A 24,936-nucleotide genomic window follows, 5' to 3' on the forward strand; every position below is an offset into this window, starting at 1 on the left:
ACTCATTTTCTGCTTTTTCTTTTTTTTTTGTTTAATTACTCCAGGATATAGGACCCTTTCTTATGAAATGTTTCACTACTTAGGATATCTTAAGACTGCTCCCCACACATGCCCACACATGTACACATAGAGACCACAAACCACTAGGACCCACAAAATGAGCTATGAATTGCAAAAGGTAAAGAAGTCTCAGGGGATTCATGACTCCAGGAATAAAATCTTGGCAAATAATTCACTCTGAGCCAAAGCAAACCTTAAAAGTGCCATTTAAAAAACCCATAATGGGTAAGTAATGAGTGAATAAGGAGTTTGGTGAGTTTTATGAAAAATGCAAATAAGAACTCTCATTATACACAATTTACACTATGGGGGGAATGGATGGTTACTTTCTCATTTTTAGTTCAGCTAAATACCAACAGGGTTTCTGTTCTAAGTATATTCCTTGCCACGATTATGGTTGATTATGCAGTTGGCATACTCTTAACAGCAGATAGTTCAGAGCTGTTGTGGAGTTATCCCAAAAGCTGTCCTCACAGCTCCCTACTGCTCAGGTCACTTTAGGACCAGGAGTTGGAAACTTAGACAGGCTGTCACTCAGCCCACAAAGGAGCCATTGATCACAGTGTAGATGTTGCAGAAATTCCTCTCTTTATATGATAAAGTTTTTCCTGGAAAAAGTTCCATAAACGAAAATTGTTATTTATTGAATTCTGCTTTCCTACTGACATGCATACATGGTCATTACAGTAACTTGTAACAAGTTAATGTTCTCTTCCCTAGCCCTCTGTTGTATGGTCAAAGGGTCTGTGTACACTTACCTGCTAAGAAGCTTCGTATTTTGAAGGACCGCTGCAATAATACAAATAATCACCCCCTAGTAAATTGGCAAAACTTTGAATTTTTCTAAGTCACATTTGGAGACAGTTCTGTACAAATATACAAACAGTAAATGTCCCAAAGAGCTGACTTATAAACAGAATTATCATAACCACGAAGAATAAAACCTGCTTATTGCCCAAGCAATAAATTTAAAACTACTTCGGCAGAATATTCCATGAATGAAGAGAGGAGATGGGAGACTTAGAAATGGCAACAAGTATAGGAGCATTGATTTCAAAAAAACTAACACACCTCTTTTTACCCTCTGCCTTCTGGAAACTACCATTCCATCTCTTTCCTTTCCCTTCTAGCTTCTTAAAAGAGGAGTTCTTTGTTTATTCTTACTTCTTTTTTGTTGGCACACACTGCCTTCTTCCTGTATCAGTAAGGGTAAAGCCTCAGCTGCCATAGCAAAGGCCAGAATAATGGTTGCTTAAACAAGAAAAACTTATTTTCCTTTTGCATAAAAATCTGTGAAAGCAACCACTCCTCCTTCATCTCCTTCATTAGCTCCTCATTTTCTTCTATTCCTCAAGAGCGAACCTTTCCCGAGGTCCAGATGTCAGCGTTCCTCTTTTCTGCTTGGCATCATCTCCCTAGCTAGTCCCGTCTATTTTCATAGCTTCCCCTACCGGCTCTGCCAGCCCCTCCCTAGTCTTCTTCCCCAGACCCAAACTCTGACTCCCAAGTCTTAGACCCAAATCTCCTGCTGCACACTAACCATTCCCACAGGATGCCCAGCCTCCACCTGCAATTCAGTAAGTCCCCGTTGGAATGTATTCTCTCTCACCTGAGGCCTGCTCCTGTCGGGTTCCCAACACTTTTGTCTGCATCACTATCCTTCTTAGCAGCCAAAAGCAGGCTGAAAACCTGATTCATCCTCAACTCCACGCGATCATTTTCCACCTGTTGCTGACCTCTCCGTTTTGCCTCCTCAGTGGTTAATCTTCTGTGCCTTGTTTTTGCAGTGGCTCTGCTCTCGTTCAGGACCTCAGCTCTCACCTGGATTATTGGAACAGCCTTCTGTTCTCTCTACCTATGTGTTTCTGTTTCCTCTCTAATGTCCCTTAATATTATATCCAGTTCTCTTCCTAAAACAGAAGTTAGATTACATCTATTTGTTTAAACATAGTCTGTGGTTTTCTATTACTGACAAAATAAAGGGAATAGAATTGGCCATGGTTGGCACTTATATTCATTAACTTGTTGTGTCCTTATAACAGCCTGGAGAAGAGGGTGTATTACTATTCCATACAGGAACACAGAAGAGAGTAAATCAATTGCCAGCATCACAGTTTCACTAGGAAGCAACAGAATGGGGATAAAAGATGGAGGTCTTCTTTGACACTAAAGCTTGAGCTCTTTTTTAAAAAAAGATTTATTTGAGAGAGAGAGGGAAAAAAAGAGAGTGCGTATGCGCACATGGGTGTGAAAGGGGCATTGGGAGAGGGAGAGAGAAAATCTCAAGCAGACACCCCGCTGAGTGCGCAGCCCGATGTGGGCCTTGATCTCACAACCCTGAGATCATGACCTGAGCTGAAATCAAGAATTGTAGGCTCAGCTGACTGAGCCACCCAGGCGCCCTAAGCTTGAGCTCTTTCAAGTATTCCATATTCTCTCCCAAATTAGAGCATGAGCTTTCAAACCACTTGCCTTTAATTCACTTTCCAACCTCATTTCCTGTAGCCTCATCCCACATGTCCCCACCCTGATGACTCACTGTTTCTCACACCTGCACATTCTTGCCTTGTGTTCTCACTGGATAATTTCTTTACACTGTATTGTCCCCAGTTATTTCCTACTGGTTAAATTGGGCTCAAAATGTAGTCATTTGTTAAAGACTACCTTCAAAACCAGCTTCTCTAGAAAGTTTCTGAAATGCCTCTAAGTAGAAAAACTACTTCTTCCTCTCGTCTCTGACCCCATGTTTTTATTTTTGTTTTTGTTTTTTAACATCCTTTAGAACTTAATTCATTCCAACTTGTTATTTTAGCAGTTTATGCGTCTTTTCCCACCTCTAGGACATAAACCCATTCCTTGTATATGTTCTATGGTGCACTCTCCAGCACAGAGCCTAATAATTGTTTATTGGCCTAGAAGGGACTTCACAACATTGTACAACATGATATTAAGTGGAAACTGAAGATCTGGGGTGGTGTAAGAATTTGGGGGAGGAAGTACTCCCCAAGAAATGTGGAAGTTAGGGAGGACTTTAGGAAGATGTCAGGACCACACTGAGCAGAAAATTGTAGAGGGGATTCAGAAACCAGTGGAAGAATGTTGGAGATCAGCTGCTTCTAAATCTGCTAGGTCTTTCAAATCACCTGGAGAGCTTTGTCAAAAAGGAAATAGATCTACTGCATCAGAATCCAAGTGGGGTGGAACCCAGCAATCTGCAGTTTCAGTGAGCTTCCCACAGTGAGGGCAGAGCAGGAACTCATTCTGTATTTGGTTGCTTCAATAGATGCCTTAGTTTCACCCATCCCTTGCTTAAATATATGCGGTGAGCTTTGGAAGTGGGAGAGAGAAGGACTGCTCCCTTATGTTGTTCTGTGTTGGTTTTTACTATGTTCAGCCAAGTTTAGGAACTGCTAGACTTAGGAGATTTTGAAGGTATATTCCAACCCTGACGTCCTGTGATGTTAGGTAGAAAATAAGCTGGGCATTGACAGAGCAGATGAATTAAGCTGCTTAGAGAGGAAAGGGGTAAGGACATTCTTGGAATCACATGGCAAAGGCCTGGACTTGGGAGTCTTAGGACCCATTTTGGAGGAATCACACAGCGTGATTTCTGGGGCCAGCCTAAGTGCCATCTTTTCTGCATGTCCTTCTCTGGGTACTTAGTCCACATGTGTCTGTCATTGTACAGATTCATAGCATGTAATCAGCTTGATTTTAACACGTACTTTTAAAATATCTATTACGTCTTTAATGCTATAAAACTTATGAGACCCTATTCTGAAAGGATTTAATCTACTGATCACATATTGCCTCCTTCATGAAATATTCCCCAATCTCTGTGAGTTATCTTTTCACCACAACTCTGGGGGGTTACCTACCGTCCCTTCAGTTTTGGCATTAGTGATTTCTTTCTCATTCATTTAGTTATAGACATTTTCTCCCTTAAATGAATCGTGAGCCCTAGAAGACAAGGGCAGTGTCTTATTCTTCTTTGTTTTCTCTCTTGCACCTTGTATTTCCTTATACATAGTAGGTGCTCAATTAATATTTGTTAAACAAATAAATGATCCCTGTGTTTTCTTTGCCTTGATTTTGAAATTGAAATTGATTATGGGATTTGGTTACAGGATTTGCTGTTGAAATTGATTACAGGATTTGCTATCTGCTATTGATAGATGAGACATCTTATTTATTTGGATTTTGGTAATAGAATTCCCTAAATATATCCCATATGGGTTGCTTATGCCCAAGCATCTAAAATCTTAATAGCTTTGTTAAAGAAGATAGACATGTTTAGAACAAGAAAGATTAGTCAATGGGGTAAAACAATCACCTTCTCTGTTCTTGGCTATATGACTTTCAATTTATCTTAAAAAAACAAAAAACAAAAAAACAAGGAAGTGAAGATCCTTGGGATACATGGCTATGCCAAGCCTCCAACCTTTTTGGAGCTCAAATAAGAACCCAAGAGAGCGTCTGTCCGCACTCTATTTCCTTGGCTTGGCAGACAGCAATGGAAACCCGCAGTAAGTCTCCTTCATTCAGCTAGAATGTATCTAAATTGCTTATCTGTGGGACTCCTGATGGCTCCTGCCTTGGGCAGAGACTAAATGGAATAGGGGCCTGCCTGGGTAGTATGATTTGAGGGGCGCCAGAAAGGCTACCTGCTCCACACAATCTCCCTATTTCCTCACCCTTTTTGTTTCGGTCACCCTGTGCCAACAGGTTCTAATCAGTTCTAGGTTTTTGTGAAACTTGGTAAGTGGTATAGTTCCAAAACCAAAAAGTGGGGGAGTTGGCATCTACAAGCACATGCATGTCTTCATTATCAGGATTGGAAAGGTCTTCCAAAGACTAGCTGTGCATTGCAATTAAACTTGCAGATTAATGACACAGGGCCGGCTTTGGTTTGCAAGCTGTCTCCCAGATGCCCCTCCCTGAATGAGGAAACAGTGCTGTTACCTTTCACTCTGCACCTACATCGCTGGGGAGGCTCAGGGTGCTTCGTCTACCAAGTGCAGAGTGATTGGCTTTAACTGCTCATGCATTCCAGGGCAAGTCCAGGGACCACCCCCCCTCCACTTCCACTCCCCTGTGGCCTGGGGGAGAAGCTCTGCAAAGCGGAAGAGGCCTTTGTTCTGCAATTAATCATTTGAAGTCAGAGTATGTTTGGGTACTACAAGTGATAGCCCACAAACACTGTGAAGTGGCTGATGGTGTAGCTGGTGAAATTCGGTCTCCAAAAGGACTTCCTTCATTGTGAATAGAAAAATATCTTAGGAATGAGGTAGGGAAAGATTGTCAAACTTAGGAAGGAGAGGTGATGGGCTAATTTATCACAGGATAACTTTTAGAGACTAGATTCTGATGTGTAAGGAGCTCAATCTTTTAAGTCAAAGACCTGTATTACTTCCCTGCTGGTCTGTCTTACCATGGCCACTGGTGAGAATGACCTGGGGACCCTGGGGGCGAAGGGGTAGTCATGGTCAAGGGTCAGACTCTGAAGAGAGAATGAGCGTAGAGAAGTGTGGGTCTGTCCAAGTATATTGGCCTGTCGGCCTGCCTGAGATAAATGATTTGCAGGTTATCCATTATTTCATACTGTCTATTGCTCTCTTCTCTGAGTTTTATTTTCTTACCCTTTGGAAACATTCCACATACACTAGTCAGTGGTGTTTTCATCGGCTGCTGCTGTGAGGAAGAAATTTCCCTTTACGTTGAGGAGTTAATGAGTTTGGTCTTGGTGTTGTTTGTTTTTTACTTCAAGGGTGAAGAGTGACTTTACTTATTTCATTGACTTTCATAAATATTATCCATGTGTGATAGTTATACCAAGAATTCAATAACACTTAGTGAGGGAGTACTGTCAAAGCGGATAGAAATGAGGGAGCTTTCCACAGCCCCTGGCAGGTCTCCGCGATTACCCTTACTTATTTAGAACCAAAGCTGGTCATTAACCCCTTTTCCCCTGGTTGTTGAGAAACAACCTGAAGACAGTACTTTTTAGAGACTTGAGAAATATCAGAATATCACAAGATCTGTGCAAACTCCACAGAGTGCACAGAGCCTGACTGCTAATGTCCAGGCTATTGGGCACTGACTGGAAGGCTAGCCTGATAGCTGTGTCCTTCTAAAAGCACATTATAAACAACCCCTGTGCTGTTAATGCTGTCTATCCTGCAGGTAATCCTAACGAGGAAAATACCAAGATATTGCCTTTTCCATCCAAAGTGCCATAAACCCTGTGGTATTGAGCTTTCTTAAGCAACAAAGCCACTTCCACACCTCCCCAAAGACCGTGTAGTATTCTTTTGTTCCTTGGCCTGATACTGCTTTGTTCAAGGCTGCAAGGAGATCATGGCACAGGAGTGAATCACCAGTTGGTATTTCATCTTTGTAGCTTCTTATACCCTTTCCCTGACTTTTTCTCCTAAAGGGAGACCATAAAAATATCATCATTTGCTTATAGAAGAAGCTGTTCCTAATAATTATTGGTAAAGCCAACCTGCATTGGGTAGCCAGACTGGCAAGTTATTTATTTTATAAGTGAGATCTTCAGTAGGTGCCAACACCTACCTTCTTCATCCCACAAAAACTTTATCCACTATTCAGAGGTTCCTAGGCCAGAATTTACTAGGTCACTGACAAAGGCATGTTTTTCTCATGTTCCTGTGTTGATCATGTCCTTCCACATATTTCAGAAGAGCCACCAGAATGAAGAGTTCTTGTACTTGTTAGAAAGATTCTGGTTCACATGGCCTTAAATTTTAGGATAAATCGAGTTAGATAGTGGTTTGGATTGTCAGCTTTTACTAATCCAGTTTTTGAGGGAACTTGAGTATTCCCTATGCCATGCTGACGTAGAGGCACATTTCTCTACACGCTGGTGCACGGAGCCTGCCTTGTTCCCTTTCTGGACTACTTTGACCTTCTGTCTTTAGTGATGAGTGATATTAAGTCTTCCTTAAACAGGTTCACATTACAGCTGGTCAGATTTCGTGTTTTTACCAATATGAATGGCATGAACTGTATTCCCTGCAGTGCCTCTTTTTTCTTTCCCTATATCTACCGATGCTTCTGATGCCATTGATTTTGAATGCCTTCATTGAAAGCGTGTGCTTGCATGCAGTGATTAATGTTTTAGGTCGCACCATACCGGCTGGCTAACAACGCTTCCTCTTTGAAGCCAGTGGCATCATAGGCAAAAACTCCACTTCCGTACTCCTGAAGTCACTTCCTTGGTCCTGTCATCTGCACGACAAAAGCGAGTGACATATTAACAAGTATGCCCTGGTAATATTACTAGATTATATATTTTCCACTTGCTGAAATGAATTGGTCAATGTCATTTAAGAGAACTTCTAACAAATATCACCAATAGGTACTTAAAACAGAATGATATTTTGTGGGGTCATTTACCCTTTTGTTTTCATTTTTTAAAAGACTTTCTATTTTTAGCTCAGTTTTAGATTTACAGCAAAATTGAGAGGTACAGAGATTTTCCATATACCCCTTGTCCCTACCCAGGCATAGTCCCCTCATTATCAACATCACTCATCAGAATGGCACTTTTTTTTTAACTAAAGATTTTTTTAACCAAGGATTGCCCGTTGTAATCCAAAAGGAATCACAGGTATCAGTCAAATCATGTAAATGTTAACCTGTATTTAAGCAAAGTCATTGATTTTTTAAGACTTTATTTTTTAGAACACTTTTATATTCACAACAGAATTGGAAGTACAGAGATTTCCCATAATCCCCCTGCATCCACACATGCTCAGCCTCTCCTTTTATCAACGTTCCTCAGCAGACGGTTCATTTTTACAACTGATGAACCTATATTGACACATTATAATCACCCAAAGTCCTTTGTTTACTATAGGGTTCATTGTTGGTGTACTTTCTATGGATTTGGATAAATGTATAATGACATATATCCTTCATTATAATATCATACAGAGTATTTTTACTGCCCTAAAAATCTGTGCTCCATCTATTCATCCTCCCCCTCAAAAACCCTGGCAACCACTGATCCTTTTACTATTTCCATAGTTTTGCTTTTCCAGAACATTTACTCATTTTTTTAAAAGATTTATTTATTTGAGAGAGAGACAGCATGAGTGGGAGGGGCAGAGGGAAAGGGAAAGAGAATCTCAAGCAGCCTCAGCACTGAGCATGGAACCCAAGGCAGGGCTGGATCCCACAACCCTGAGATCATGACCTGAGCTGAAATCAAGAGTTGGGTGCTTAACCGACTGAGCTACCCAGGTGCCCCAACATTTACTCATTTTTAAACACTAAAATTAGCCCCATTGTTTAGAGTACAGACCACAAGCTGAGCCATGATTTGAGATCAGTTATATCCAGATACCAATTAATTGCCTGCATGACTTTTTTCATTTAAAAAAGTGCCTGGGTGACTCAGTCAGTTGGGCGTCTGCCTTCAGCTCAGGTCATGATCCCAGGACTCTGGGATCGAGCCCCGAGTCAGGCTCCCTGCTCAGCGGGGGAGTCTGCTTCTCCCTCTCTCCCCTGCTCATGCTCTCGCTAGCTCTCAAATAAATAAATAAAATCTTTTAAAAAATATATGACCTAGCCCAAAAAACAAATATTCCAGTTAAAAAAAAGGGCAGAAGACATTTTCCCAAAGAAGACATACAGATAGCTAATAGACACATGAAAGGATGCTCAATGTCACTCATCAACAGCGAAATAAAACTACAATGAGATACCACCTCACACCTGTCAAAATGACTAAAATTAACAACATAGGAAACAGCAACTGTTGGTGAGGATGAGGAGGAAAAGGAACCCTCTTGCACTGCTGGTGGGAATGCAAACTGGTACAGCCACTCTGGAACAGTATGAAGTGTCCTCAAAAAATTAAAAATAAAACTACCCTCTGGGCGCCTGGGTGGCTCAGTTGGTTAAGCGACTGCCTTCGGCTCAGGTCATGATCCTGGAGTCCCGGGATCGAGTCCCGCATCGGGCTCCCTGCTCAGCGGGGAGTCTGCTTCTCCCTCTGACCCTCTTCCCTCTCGTGCTCTCTCATTCTCTCTCTCAAATAAATAAATAAAAATCTAAAAAAAAATAAAAACAAAAACTACCCTCTGATCTATCAATTGCACTACTAGGTATTTACTAGGTATTTTACAAAAATATTGATTCAAAGGAATACATGCACCCCAGTGTTTATAGCAACATTACCAACAATAGCCAAATTATGGAAAGAGCCCAAATGCCCAATGACTGATGAATGGATAAAGTGGAATATAACTCAGCCATAAAAAAAAATGAAATCTTGACATTTGCAACGACATGGATGAAGCTAGAGAGTATTATGCTAGGCAAAATAAATCAGCCAGAGAAAGACAAACACCCTATGATTTCACTTATATGTGGAATTTAAGAAACAAAACAAATGAACATGGGAAAAAAGAGAGGCAAACCAAGAAACAGACTCTTAACTATTGAGAACAAACTGATGGTTACCAGAGAGGAGGTGGGTGGGATATGGGTTAAATAGGTGATGGGGATTAAGGAGGGCAATTGTGATGAGCACTGGGTGTTATATGTAAGGGATGAATCATTAAATTCTATGCCTGAAACTATAAAACAAAATGATAAAATCATCTTTCAAGTTAAAAAAAAATATATATATATATACGTATATATACATACACCCTAGCCTCATACTTGTTATTCAAAAGTTAATAAGTTGACAGTCTTGTTACAATTCAGACAGTTATTTGGACCAGGAAAGAGCAGATGACCAAAAAAAAAAACAAAAACAAAAACACAACCCAAACAAAACAATAAAACATTAATTGTAGTCACAGAATTAAACTGGGAGGAACATTAGGCAGGGTGTAATTAGATGGATCCGTTTCATTTTCATTCTGGGTTTTAAAAGCAAAGAAAGCAAATAGAAATTGGAGAGTAGAATAGAACTGAAATCAGGAAGATGAAGCAAAATTCTAAGCAAGACCATTAAAAAAAATGAACCATACTGAAATGTGAGGTAACTCCTACCTTTATGAAAAATAAGTCAGTGGGTGGCCCAGTGGCTCTTATTTTTCCCCGCATTTCAGCTCATCTGGATCTTTCCCCACAGTTCCTGTCTGTGAGTATTTGTCAGATACTGTTGATCACACCACCTTAGAACGTATCTGGAAAGTAACAAGCAGAGGAGAGTGGTAGAACTGGCCATGTTTTGATTTTTAACGATTTGATATTTTATTAGAGCCCCAAAGCTGGAATCTGGTGGCCATGGCTATCATAAGAATTGTCCTTTTAAAAGGCATTTTCCTCTTAATCTGTTGTCCAGCTCTGAGATGTTCCTGGACAGTTCTTTAGGAAGAAGACTTCTGTTAGCTCATTCTCCTAGAGAGAAGGTTGTTCTTTTTTTTTTTTTTTTTTTCTCTTTCCCCCTAGAAGCTTTGATAGGTTCTGTTGAAGTCCGTACACTGGGGTTTTCTAATTTTTTTAGACTGAGCTCTTTTTGTCCAAATGAAAACACACATGAAACCCCCATATACAAAACAAAAAATGAAGCTTTTCTAGATGAAGCAGAGTTTGCAGATGTTGGGATCTAGAGGATCCCCTAAATCTTCCTCCTCTCGCTGAGGCATCTTTGCTGAATGTTAAGGCTTTTTGGAAGACAGTTTGAAAACACTGCTCTAAAGTATTGGTCTTCCCATAGTGAAAGGAGTATAAAACAGCCCACCTCCTGGATTTCTCACTTAGCTCTTGATTGGCTGGTGTGCTCAATTCCTCTGGCCATAAATGAAAGCACTTCTCTTATTATAAACTGTATGATGATTTCAGTATTTTCTGCCTTGTTACTGTGAACCAATGAAATGCTGGATGTCAAAAGAATAAAGACATTGTCCTCCTGCAGTCTCATCGATGGCTGGGTCCTGACTTGGTTTGATTTAGCTGTGGGCATACAAAGCAGCCTGTAGAAAGCCCAAAGTATACCCAGTTTTAAACTCTCCCAGAAAATGAGTTTGCGATAGTGGGGAACCCAAGCCTGTGAATGGAAAGGCATGTCACTCTTTGTATTGCATTTAGCTGCCTTGTGAGCCCAGATCTCTGATGGGTGAAAAAAAAAGTATGATTCTGTAGATTATCCATCTCTTTTCAGTGATAGAAGGGAATGATGTTCTGTAACACTTCTACATTCTAAGCAGAAGCAGACTTCCCTCCCCAGATAGTTCTAATATGAAACCAAGGTTGCAGATCACATCCATAGAGTAAGGACGAAGCAGGAACCTCAGAAGACATGGGTCCCAGTCCCATCTCATAGTTGCATCTTTCCTCAGTAGTTTTTGGCAGCACTTGAAATTTACCAGGACCCTCAATAACTCTTTGGAGATTCATTATAATAAGAAAGAAAGAAAAAAGATAAGGGTTTTAATAGTCAATTTTACTGAGGCATTTATGAATTAAGAATAGTTATTTTCTTTCTCTGACTTCTTTGTCTGATTTTTTCCCCTATATTTCAGATTTTTTTTTTTTTTTGGAGGGAGTGCCACGGAACTTTGAGATCAAGTCTAGGTATTTGCCTGTGGGTAATCATGAGGTACTAGGTGTGATTTTCTAGAGTAAATATTTAGACCAGAAACAAAAGTAGAACCAACACATAGGCCAGAACCAAAAACCAGTCCATACACAATGGAGCTAAGAGGGAGATTGAGCATGTAGGTGGTAGCAACTATCTAACCAGTTCTCTTTAACTAAAGCAGAAAAGCTCTTAGCTCCTAAGTGAGAGATGCAAATTCCAGACTCAGAGAAAGTTGTATTAACCTCTCTGAGCCTCAGTCTTCTTTTGGAGGATGTCATGTGGATATTTTTAGGAATCCTGGAATGTATACATAAGTTGACATGTATAAATTTTAGCACATTTGGGTGGCCTTGAACGCCCTTTCTTTTTGCTTGTTCAGGACTCTATCAGCTCATCAGTAACTAGAACTAGATTTGTCAACGTTTTTACTCCACCCCCCCAAAGCATAAACATAAAAGCTAATTATTCTACAACTCTGGGTATTTACTAAACATTTAGACTTGTTAAGGTGGGCCAATCGTTTGTCATGTAGATATTTGCTAACTGACTTGTGCATGGCACAGCGCTTGATGTTGGAACAAGGAGGAGACCCAGATATGCACAAAGCATGACCATTGTCCTCAAGTGGTTCCCGTGGTTTAAGGGAAATCAGACACCTATACAGCCCTAAGATGAAAAGTCCTTAAGTGCCTGAAGAGAGACGCAAAGTGCTCTTTCACTTGAGAAAAGAGCAATTACTTCTGGCTAAGAGAGATGAAGGAAGCTTTCATGACTGTGGCACTTAAGCAGAGAGCAGAAGAATGGGAAGAATTTGAACTCATGGAAATGAGTAAGAAAGTCATTGAGGGACCAGTAAGAGCAACAGGCCAAGGCGAGAAAAGCTTGCTGCAAGGAGCAGCGAGTAGTTTGCCTGGGACCGGGAGCCCATGAGGGAGGGGAAGGAAAGGGTATCTGAAAGGTAATCCTATACAGTACGTTCTACACCGTTCACAGCCGTGGTGTTAAGCAGGTGTGGTATTATTCCTGCTTTTAACAGAGTTGAGGCTCAGAGGGTTAAGTGATTTGTCCAAGGAAAATATAAAACCAGATCTGTGTCTGAAAACATAAGATAGACAAGGAAACTTAGTTTAGAACAGGGGGAACTTTGACTGCCAGGGTAGGGAATTTGAATCCTATACCATAGTTCAGGGGTTAGCACACTATGGCCTATGGGCCAAATTTGGCGCACCACCAGTTTTTGTAAGTAAGGTTTGTGAGAACACAGCATTGCACTACTGTTCATTCGTCTATTTTTTTATGGCTCCTTCCACACTACAACAGCAGAGCTGAGTAGTCACAGAGATCATATAGCCCCAAAGGGGAGAGGGAATGGGGGGATGGGCAAAATGGGTGAAGGGGAGGGGGAGATACAGGCTTCCAGTTATGAAGTGAATAGGTCACAGCAATAAAAGGCACAACATAAGGAATAGAGTCAGTGCTTCATGATGGCGTCCTGTGGTGACACATGGTAGCTACACTTGTGGGCAGCACAGTGTAATTTATAGAGATGTTGGAACACTGTGTTGTACACCTGAAATTCATGTAGCATAATAAAAATAATAATAAATAATAATAAAATAATAAAAATGCTTAGAAAAAACTATAGAAAATCAGTATTAATTCCCATTCACAATCTTTCAGCTATTGTAAAAGGATCTTAACTGCTCTGCATTATTTTCCATTTTATAGATCAACCTTAAAACCGGATGGCCTCTACTTTTAAGGCAATATACCCTTAAAATCAACAATTTGATAATATTTATAGATCTTAAATGTAGAGCCTGTATAGCCCAAATGATCTATATTGGAATTGTCTGGGATATAGCTGCAATTCAGATATTAAAGAAAAATAAAGTAACTTGTCTTACCAAAAAAAAAAACCACACACACACTTAAAATATTTACTATCTGGCACATTGCAGAAACCCTTTGCTAACCCCGGCTCTAGTTGATTGAGAATCACTGAAAGTTTTCTAGAAGGGAAGTGGCATTCTCAGGGTCATGCATTACTGATTGAGACCCCACTCCTCAGTGAGATGGAGGGAAGGAACTAGATCAATTAGAAGACTATTTCAGTAGTCTGAGCTCTCATCCCTTCACTCCCGGACTGTCACACTAGCCTTCCAGCAAGTCTCCCAGCCAAAACTTTGAAGCTTCGAGAGTTCAGGCAGGCAGCAATGATGAGTGGAGTGCCCTGGGTGTGAGAAAGCCATCTGTGCAGACAAGCTGATCGATGGCCCCGCCTGACCCCCAGGACTGCCGGACGCCAGGGAGTGACAGGAGGTGCCACAAACAGAGGTAGCTGTGTCGAAATGTCACTCGATGTTGCCATACCTTCCAATCGTGTGAGAGAGGTCAGAACGCTGACTTCGTATGCGAAGTCTCTGCGTGTACAAACATCAGCAACTGCATTCAAACTTACTTAAGCCTCCTGCGGCTGATTGAAAACTGCATCTAAATTTATTTAAAGCCCTCTGAAGTTGATCACAGTGCAGACCTCTGCGTTGCGGTCTCTGCCCACATAATTTCCAAAACACCGATTCGGGGTCCATTTCATAGGCTCCACGGCAGCAGCTCCTGTGGCTCCTTCAGTAAGAATATGACACTGTGCCCACAGGTTTTGGAGACCATCTGAAAGACAGATGGACTGACTCACCAGGTCAAAGCAGTTTTGAAGACCTACCTATGTGCTCTGTCGTCCCATAGTACATAACATGGCCAGATTGTCGGGATATTGAAGTGCTTATTTCTTTTCAGAGGTATGATACAAAAGCGGCTGACAAACACCTTGCCCTCTAAAAGTGATGTGGGCTTTAACGCCAAGGACCTATAGCAAATTTAGTGAGAATTTGCTGGTTGGTATCTTGCAGGATCAGTCTTAAGCATTGGCGATGTTCTTTTCAGGTGACATGAAGGGACTTTCTACTTCAGTGGGCCTTAATGGATTTGCATATTTTCCCCTAACCTTTCCTGCTGCTGGAGCTTTTACAGTTTAGAGATTAATCACTTAGTCATGCATTTATTCAGTATTTATTGGTCACTTACTATATGCCAGGCACTGCGCAAAATGCTGAGGAAAGACAGGCAGTGACATCCGATTGGAGCTTTAGAGAAGCTTTAGAGAAGCTCTAATCCAGTGTAAAAGGGCAAGGGGGCGGGGCATGAAAATGATCACAGCGCCGTGAGATGAGTGATCCCTCGAGGGGAGGTACCAACCCTCTCCAACCAAATTTACCTTTCTTTATGTAATAATGTGCCCTGGGGAAAAAAAGGTTGAAAAATATTCCACTTCGTTAATAAAATGACTTTAAATGTCCTAGAAAGTCTTAGGCAGGACCAACTACTTAATATGTGGAGCCCCTTGTTGAAAAACTCAGAATTTCAAGCCAGTGACAGCAGAGCTGTTGGCCCCATGTCACTGCATGGGTTGCAATGCCCGCTAAATCTCATGGGCTCTGCATTTTCAAGAAAATCAAGGGAGCAGTATTTGGGGAAAGTAAAGGATTTTTTCCCCCAGCTTTGTTCTATGGGTTTCCATTCATTTATGGCACGTATATCCATGCCAGGTACCATATCAAGGGCTGGGGGTTCTGCAGTAAAATATAGCTATCATCTCTACCCTCGTGGACCTACAACCTTGCTGAGAACCTTGCCTGTGATAATTTTCATTATCCGGCCCAATTAGGTCTTGGCATATTAAATATCTTAGAAAAATATTAAACTTTCCAGTGAGCCTAACTTTATATTTTTAAATATATAGTAAATTGAAAATACAGTTTTTGAATGTATTTTTCCATAAGGAACAAATATTTTGGTGATCAGAAAAAGAAAGTTAATGTGAAAAAATATGCTTGCTCAGAAGTTCTATAATATTTGAAATTTAAATTTTATCTATACTTAATTACCTCCAGAAAGTTTAAAGAAGAGAAATGTGAGGGAACAAATGCAGCCTTTGTCTTGACGTTTTAAGACAGGCACACCTTGTTTTATTATAATTTATTTCACCTCACAGACACCGTGTTTTTACAAATCGAGGGCTTGTGACAACCCTGCATCATAATAGCAAGTCTATGGGCGCCGTTTTTCCAACAGCATTTGCTCACTTCACGTCTCTGTGTCATATTTTGGTATTTCTCACGTTTTGAACTTTTTCATTTCTATTATATTTGTTATGGTGATCTGTGATCAGTGATCTTTGATGTTACTATTGTAACTGTTCTGGGTGCCACAGACCATGCCCATATTAGATGGTGAACTTAATAAATGTTGTGTGTGTTCTGATTACTCCACCAAACAGCTGTTCCCTCATCTCCCTCTCTCTCCTCAGGCCTCCCTATTCCCTGAGACACAACAATATTGAAATTAGGCTCATTAATAACCCTACAATGGCCTCTAGGTGTTCAAGTGAAAGGAAGAGTCACACACACATCTCTCACTTTAAATCAAAAGCTAGAAATGATTAAGCTTAGCAAAGAAGGCATGTCAAAAGCCAAGATAGGCCAAAAGCTAGGCCTCTTGCACCAAATAGCCAAGCTGTGAATGCAAACGAAAAGCTCTGGTAGGAAATTAAAAATGCTACTCCAGTGAACACATGAATGATAAGAAAGTGAAATAGCCTTATTGCTGATATGGAGAAAGTCTGAGTGGTGTGGACAGAAGATCAAACCAGTCACAACACTCCCTAAGTCAGAGTCTAATCCAGGGCAAGACCCTAACTCTCTTCAATTCTGTGAGGGCTGAAAGAGGCAAGGGATCTACAGAAGAAAAGTTGGAAGCTAGCAGAGGTTGGTTCATGAGGTTTCAGGAAAGAAACCATCTCCATAACATAAAAGGATAAGGCGAAGCAGCAAGTGCTGATGTGGAAGGGATAGCAAGTTATCTAGAAGAGCTAGCTAAGATCATTAATAAAGGTGGCTACACTAAACAACAAATTTTCATTATAGATAAAACAGTCTTCTGTTGGAAAAACATGCCATCTAGGACTTTCATAGCTTGAGAGGGAAAGTCAATGCCTGGCTTCAAAGCTTCAAAGGAGAAACTGACTCTTTTGTTGGGGGCTAATGCCACAGTGGGTGACTTGAAGTTAAAGCCACTGTTCACTTAACATTCTGAAAGCCCTGGGACCTTTAAGATTTATGCTCTATCTACTCCACCTGTACTCTATAAATGGAACAACAAAGCCTGGATAATGGCACATCTGTTTACAACATGGTTTACTGAATATTTTATGCCTGCTGTTGAGAACCTATTGTTCAGAAAAAAGATTCCTTTCAAAATATGACTGCTCATTGACAATGCATCTGGTTACCCACGAACTCTGTTGGAGCTGTACAATGAGATGAATGTTGTTTTCACTCCTGCTAACGCAGTATCCACTCTGCAACCCATGGATCAAGGAGTAATTTTGATTTTCAAGTCTTTTTATTGAAGAAATCCATTTCCTAAGACTATAGCTGCCATAGATAGTGATTCCTCTGATGGATCTGGGCAAAGTGAGTTGAAAACCTTCTGGAAAGGATTCACCATTCTAGATCCCATTAGGAATATATGTGATTCATGGGAAGAGATCAAAATACCAACATTAACAGGAGTTTGGAAGAAGTTGATTCCAACCTTCATGGATGACTTTGAGGGTTCAAGACTTCAGTGGAGGAGGTGCGCCTGGGTGTCTCAGTCATTAAGCGTCTGCCTTTGGCTCAGGTCATGATCCCAGGGTCCTGGGATCAAGCCCCGCATCGGGCTCCCTGCTCAGTGGGGAGCCTGCTTCTCCCTCTCCCCCTCCCCCTGCTTGTGTTCCCTCTCTCGCTGTGTCTCTCTTTGTCAAATAAATAAAATCTTAAAAAAAAAAAAAAAAAAAGACTTCAGTGGAGGAAATAAGTGCAGATGTGGTAGAAAAAGCAAGAGAACAAGAATTAGAAGTGGAGCCTGAAGATGTCACTGAATTGCTGCAATCTTATGATAAAATTTTAATAGATGAGGAGTTGCTTCTTCCTGATGAGCAAAGAAAGTGTTTTTTGAGATGGAATCTACTTTTGGAGAAAATTATGTGAAGATTGGTGAAATGACAACTAAGGATTTAGAAAATTACATAGCATTAGTTGATAAAGCAGCAGCAGGGTTTGGGAGGATTGACTTTAATTTTGGAAGAAATTCTACTGTGGGTAAAATGCTATCAAATGTAAAATGCTATCTCATGCTGCTGAGAAACTATTCATGAAAGGAAGAGTCAACTGATTTGCCAAGCTTTACTGTTGTCTTATTTTAAGAAATTGACACAGCCATCCCAACCCTCAGTGGCCGTCAACATCAAGGCAACACCCTCCACCAGCACAAAGATTCCAACTCTCTGAAAGCTCAGATAATGGTTAGCATGTTTTAGCAATAACGTATTTTTTAATTAAGGTATGTACATTTTTTAGACATAATGTTATCACTCAATAGGCTACAGTATAGTGTAAATATAACTTTTATATGCACTGTGAAACCAAAAAATTGATTTGACTCTATTGCAATATTGGCTTTATTGCAGTGGTCTGGAACTAAACCCACAATATCTCCAAGGTATGCCTGTAGCTTCTCTTATTTTATTTGGTTGAGGAATTTTTGCCATACCTACACCAAAGTTCAGCTTCTAGATATGGCTTTTAATTTTTTTTATTTTTTAAAGAGAGAGAGAGAGCACAAGAAGGGAGAGTGGCAGGCAGAGGGAGAAGCAGGCTCCCCGCTGAGCAAGGAGCCCAATGTAGGACTAGATCCCAGGACCCTGGGATCATGACCTGAGCCGAAGGCAGACACTTAACTGACTGAGCCATCCAGGCATCCCTAGATACGACTTTTAGAATCTGTGTTCAGATCTGAAAAGTTAAAATGAATTCTTTGGTTTGCTTTCAGGATACATCTTAATGATATTCCTGCAAGATAGTACTTTGCTAATAGTGCCACTTACTTCATTTGTAGTCAGAAACTCTTGTCATGCATTCTAAAGAAATTCCTTTACCTCTGTGATGGAAGATTCCGTAACGGTTATCCCTTATTGACCACTTGCTATATACCTGGGATACTAACTGTTTTGCATATATTAATTCATTTAATCTTCACAGTAATACCGTGTGGTTGACATTAACCTGCATTTTATAGATAAGGAAACTGAAATTTAGAAATGTCGATTAAGTTGCTCCAAGTCTTCTAATAACTGGCGAGAGGTAGAATCAAGTCTCACCGATGCCGAAGTTCAGTGCCACCAAGCTGTGCCTTCTTCCCACCCCGTTGTGACTTCTAAGAGCGCCCTGGGAAAGGGAGATAATAAAATGGAAGGAGAATGTTTGGAGAAGAGCAGGGTGGAGTCACTGGGATCAGAGTTGTCCTGGCAAGTCTGGGGTGTGTATGTGACTGCCTGTAGTCTTCAGAGCCATCACTGACCAGTAGCAAAATGTTTGCTGTGGGGACAAGACTTTAGGTTGGCTCCCCTCCCCTCTGCCTCCGCACCCCCAACCACTGGCATCACTCTGACCTGCTGAGAACATGGAGAGTGGCTCCAGGGCTGCCGAGGGATGTGGGAATTGGGGAAAGGCAGTGCTGAGCAGGAGCATGGTCCAAGACCAACTTTGAAACAAGAGACCAGAATCCTCAGGGGGAAAGGAACCACTAAAGCAAAAGATGACCCCCGCCAAAAGCTCCCTAAAAGTAAGGAGGCCTGGGGGGCAATAGTAACTCCAAACCATTTCATTGGAATTGGGATTAAACAGTCACTGTGATAAAATGTGCTCTTTGAAAACACATCTTGCTAAAGAGAAGCCAAGAAGAGGCAATTCTACAAACTGTGACCTCATCTACAGCATCATCATCTTGATTTGCAAGTCCCTTAATAGTCAGAGGGTCAGATGTAGTCTGACCTGGATTTGATCCTTGGGGTGCATTCTCTTCTTGTATGGGTATAGTCATAGTGATTGCTGCAAATGGAAACGTTTAGAAACATTCAGTGGTGTATCCTCTCAGACCTATGTCAGTGTTGAGAAGCGCCCATTCTCCAGGCAGCTCTGAAGATGTATTTCTTAGGTTATATAAATCATTACTCATCTTGTCTCATTTTTATTTTGTTCCTGATACACCAGTCAGCACGTTGAATTCATTGTAACCTACCTGTGCATGTGGGCAGGGAGATTGGATTACTAAACATGGATTTTAAGTAAATTGTGTAAAATTAGCTAAGTGAAGAAATAAGGCACTCAGCTACTTCTTTGATATTAAGCAAGTATGTGATTGATATTGAGCAAAAGATTTTCATTTGAGACCCTGAAGCAAAAGCATGTTCATTTTTTTAAATGTCTAGGTTGCTAGATCTTTATTTAATATTTAAAAAGTATTTTTGAAAAAAAATTTGAAAATAAAGAAGCATACAAAGGATAATATAACACATCCATATTCCCACCACTTAGAATTAACTGTTAACATTTTGCTACATATTCAATATTTTATAATAAAAAAACAAAATATTATAGATAAAAGTGAAATTCTATTTGACCCAATGCCATCTCTTCTTCCATTTTTTCTAGTGATAAGCTCTATCACAAAACTAGTGAGTATCTTTCCAGTCTCTATATAAATATAGGTAGGTGTTTGTATGTGTGTTTATACACACATGCACGCGTCCATGAACAATACTGTTTTGTGAATACTGTTTGTATATGTACCACATACACAGTAACAACAGTAGGAAACCTATAGTGAGTGATTACACTGTGCCTGGAGCTGCAGTAGAGATAGTCTCAGTCCTTTCAATGACTATGGAGCAGCACTATTATTATTAGAGGTTACTTGCCCGGGGTCACACAGCCTGGCCAAGAATTAATCCCACCATCAGGCTCTGGAGCCCGAGCTCTTGACCATCATGCTAGATGGCCTCCTCAATATATCACTCTACAGATTTCTTCACTCTCTCAGTACCATGTTTCTGATATCTGTAATTGTTGAGTTTGTAAATCTAGTTCATTCCTTTTCACAGTTATACCATATTCCACTAAATGAGCATAGTATATAAGCAGCATTGTAAGGTGGTCAGGACCTATAAAATAGCAATATCGAAAATTTCCATCTCACCAGGCCAGGTGAGAATTAAATGGTTGAATTCAAATAAAGCAGATAGAATGGTACCTGGCACTGAGTAAGCACCCAATAAATGTTAGCTGGTATTATTTGCTGTTATCATCTATCTGTTATTCTAAGGATCATAATCATTAGGTTGTTTCCAATTTGTCATTATTGCATATATTGCCCCAGAGAAAGCCCTGTGTCTACATATGTAGGTTTCTTCTTGTTCTCTCCCTAGAAGGAACTGATGGCTCATAGGGTGTGCATGTTCTCAGTTTCACCTGATATTGCCAAAGCCAGCTCTGCCAATCTACACTCCTCCCTAATGAACTGTTTGGCGCTTCCCATTTCCCCATGTCCTCAATGAGAGTTGATATTGTGTAACTATTGGATGTGCAAATATGATGCTATAATTCATATACTGTGAAGTTTGCCCGTTTAAAGTGTGCAGTTTGGTGGTTTTTAGTATATTCACCAGGATGTGCCACCATCACCACAACCTAATTCTAGGAGAAACCCCTTTACCCATTAGCAGTCAGTCCCCCCTGTCCCCCACCCCAACCTCTGGTTTGTCATCCAGTTTCAATCTCTATAGATTTGCCTATTCTCAACATTTCCTATAAATGCAATCATATGATATGTAGATTTTCGAGGCTCTTCCATGCTGTGGCGTGTATCAGCACTTCATTCTTTTTCGTGGCCCAGTAATATTCCACTGTGTGGATAAACCACATTTTGTTTATCCATTTCTGTTGTTTCTTCTCTTGGCAATTATGAATAATGTTGCTATAAACATTCATATGAAAATTTTTGTATGAACATATATTTTCATTTTCTTGGATGTGCCAATATATTTATACCTAGCCATGGAATTGCTGGGTCATATGATAACTATGCTTAACATTTTGAAACACTGCCAAAGTGATTACACCATTTTATAATCCCCTCAGCAATGTATGAGGGCTCCAATTTCATCCACCTCTGTACCTACTTGTTACTATCTTTCTTTTTAATTCCAGCCATCCTATGCAGTGTTATCTTGTGGCTTTGATTAGTATTGCCCTGATGACTAATGATGTTGAGCATCTTTTCATAGGCTTATTAGCCTTCTGTATGTCATCTTTGGCCTGTTTTTTCACTGGGCAGTTTGTCTTTTTATTGGATTTATGAGAGTTCTTCATATATTCTGAATACAAGTCCCATATTGGATATATGATTTACAAAGATTGTCTCCCATCTTATGGGTTGCCTTTTTACTTTATTGACATGAATCGGTATATTTTAATATTTGTAGTTTTCATATGTTTCCTCAAAACTGTCAAAATTTTCAAAATTGTCTCTGTATTATCTACTGAGTGGATCACAAGCCAGAGAGCCTTGAAGTGTTCTGAGAGTAAAGTGAGTGCACCTAGCATTCCATAGATCCGAAGAAGCTCCTGCATTGGTCACCTGAGGTCATCTAGGTGAGACCCTCAGCCAGTGAAGGAAATTCAGTTTTGATAATCTAGAAAACATGCCTTCACATCTGATTAGAGTTCAAATTTGATCATTTAAAGGCATTGAGAACCCATTCTTTATTTCCAAACTGTCAGTTGGTTAATTCAAAAGCATTTGGATACTGTTTAACCTGGCCTCTTTCTCTCTCTCTCTCTCTCCCTCCTGCCCCTCTCCCCTCCCCACTCCCTGTTTCGATTTCAGATTGAAAATGGCTCAGGAATCAGTCAGCAAGCTGACATCAGAGAAGAAAGTGGAGACAAAGAAAATCAATCCCACGGCTAGTCTGGTGAGATGCATGTTTCAACATAACCTCAAGATTTTTCATTATAACTGAGGTGCATCCGGGAGTGTGTCTGAATTTAAAGGATAAAACTCAGAGGAATGAGTAGTATCCAGATTCTCAGTTCCCATCCCAGAGTAGCCTAGGTAAGAAGAGAGTGAGGAACAAAACACGACTTACTGTGTTCTCCCAGCAAACCCAACACAGATCATTTCCTGATCAAGCAAATTTAATCACTTGCCATCTCACACCCTTCCACACCCCAGGCCAGCATCTCCTTATGTCAAAGCACATTTCTCCTGAAATAGTTGAGCATTTAAGAAAGGGGTAGAGATTATACTCTTTAGATAATTGGGAAAACCGAGATGCAGAAAGATACAGCCTACCTAGGATCACTTTGCAAATGAGTAACAGAGACCAGCCCAGACTCTTGATCCCCTGACGTCTCTCCAGGAGCTAGAAACTTGGAGGCTAGTCGGTCTTCCCAGCTGTGGGAAGTCCATAGTACCATTCGGGAAGGTTCACAATGAAGCTCTACCTATACGTTAGAGACAGTAGTCGGAATAGCTAAATGGTTAGGAACCCAAAGTGTTGGGGTTCAAATCCCAGCTTAGCCACTTACTAGTTGTAAAACCTTCATGAAATTACTTTGCTTATTTTGGGAAAAGAGAGAAATAATACTACCTTTGCTTTAGGATGATTTTGAGGAAACGGAGAGACATAGAAAATGTCTGGCGTATAATAAGCGCTTAAAAATGTTGGCTGTTTTTCTTGTTATTACAAATTTTGGCAGCATTTGTTGGCACTTCCCTAGAGAACAGCAGTGAGTGGTAAATGGGAGTATTGCTCTCCTCAGTTTGATTTTCAGACCCTACCTCCCCTGTGCCCTGGTATCCCACAGCTACTTATTTTTATCCTTTTGAATTACAAGGACCATTTGCCAGCTCTTTAAACTTTTTGACCGTCTAAGTGAGGTTTAAGTTGTGAAGTGAGATTTTCTTTTTTCTGCTGATTGGTTAGCGTGTCTCTCATAACAGCCCCATCAGCAGCTAAATGAATGTTGAGTGAGATGTGGAGAAGTCGGGGTCCTACAGCTTGAGCAGGAAAAGCTGCAGTTAGTGCACGTAGCTCCTGAATGGACACATCCTCTGTGCCCCTTCAGTGGTGTATTCAGTACATTCACTTGTATGATTTTCGGTAGCAATGGGTTCAACCCTGACTTTTGTCTTCCTCGTTAGTCCTCCTACACCCCTTTCCCCAGCCCTCTTATTTGGGCCTCTATCCTAACTTTTATGGCCAAATCTTATTTCCAGGGACGCAGAATGGATTCAGCCCTGGAGACAAAGGGGAAACAGTGGGTTTATTTACTGTGGCATTATTTATTTATTTATTATTTATTTATTTTAAGATTTTGTTTATTTATTTGACAAAGAGAGACACAGCGAGAGAGGGGACACAAGCAGTAGGAGTGGGAGAGGGAGAAGCAGGCTTTCCCGCTGAGCAGGGAGCCCGATGCGGGGCTCGATCCCAGGACCCTGGGATCATGACCCGAGCCGAAGGCAGAAGCTTAACGACTGAGCCACCCAGGCGCCCCTACTGTGGCATTTTTTATAGGTGACCTCCACTGTGAGCTAGCTCCCAGTTGCAGTCCTCAACTTGATAGGGTTGTTTCTTTTGTTGTTTATTTGGGTGGGAATTCAAGAAGAGCTCGTAAACTGATTCCTGATTCAAGTTCACAAGTCAGAAATGGGATCCAAACTCAGGATGGGTGTTTAGAAATCACCAGCTTGAGGGGCGCCTGGGTGGCTCAGTTGTTAAGCATCTGCCTTCGGCTCAGGTCATGATCCCAGGGTCCTGGGATCGAGCCCCACATCGGGCTCCCTGCTTAGCAGGAAGCCTGCTTCTCCCTCTCCCACTCCCCCTGCTTGTGTTCCCTCTCTCGCTGTGTCTCTCTCTGTCAAATAAATAAATAAATAGAATTTTAAAAAAATATTTAGAAATCACCAGCTTGAGTTTACATGTAGGCCACTTTAGTAACTCAGTGCATCACATCTCATAGATCACAAGCAGCTGAGGATCTGTTCACAAGGGGCCTCCCCATGCAAAGGAGTATACCTCTTCCATTTCTTTTTTAAAAGCCTTTTATGTGTTCACTCCAAGAGTGGATACACCCATTCTCACTATGCTTAATATTTTATTTCTCTAAAGTCCTAGAATGGTGAGGATCCATGCTTCTGTTTTGTATTTTCTTGTCTGTATTTATATCTTGCCAGCAGCCTTTCATGTCCTTCGTCTTTAGAAGGCTATCCCTGGGCAGGAAGCTCAGGGAGAGCAGAGCAGAACATCCATGGTAAAATGGGAGTTTCCTCCATGCTACGTGGATGGATTAAATCTGCTCCTCTTCCAT

At 40.8% G+C, this 24,936-nt stretch overlaps 1 protein-coding gene and 1 pseudogene across 3 annotated transcripts in view; one reads left to right on the forward strand and one right to left on the reverse strand.

Moving 5' to 3' along the window:
• FMN1 (formin 1) overlaps positions 1-24,936 on the forward strand; it is a 376,423-nt gene that overhangs the window by 342,143 nt on the left and 9,344 nt on the right. For all 3 annotated transcript variants that reach the window (XM_081830845.1, XM_081830844.1, XM_031024804.2), the window contains one exon: positions 22,451-22,535. In XM_081830845.1, the coding sequence (XP_081686971.1) occupies positions 22,451-22,535 (85 nt within the window). The remainder of the gene's footprint in view (positions 1-22,450; positions 22,536-24,936) is intronic.
• The window catches only part of LOC102733040 (ubiquitin carboxyl-terminal hydrolase isozyme L3 pseudogene), a 398,129-nt pseudogene that overhangs the window by 175,465 nt on the left and 197,728 nt on the right, over positions 1-24,936 (reverse strand).

Source organism: Leptonychotes weddellii, chromosome 9 (genome assembly GCF_054177405.1).
Source record: "Leptonychotes weddellii isolate Sample4059 chromosome 9, ASM5417740v2, whole genome shotgun sequence".
Lineage (NCBI taxonomy): Eukaryota > Metazoa > Chordata > Mammalia > Carnivora > Phocidae > Leptonychotes > Leptonychotes weddellii.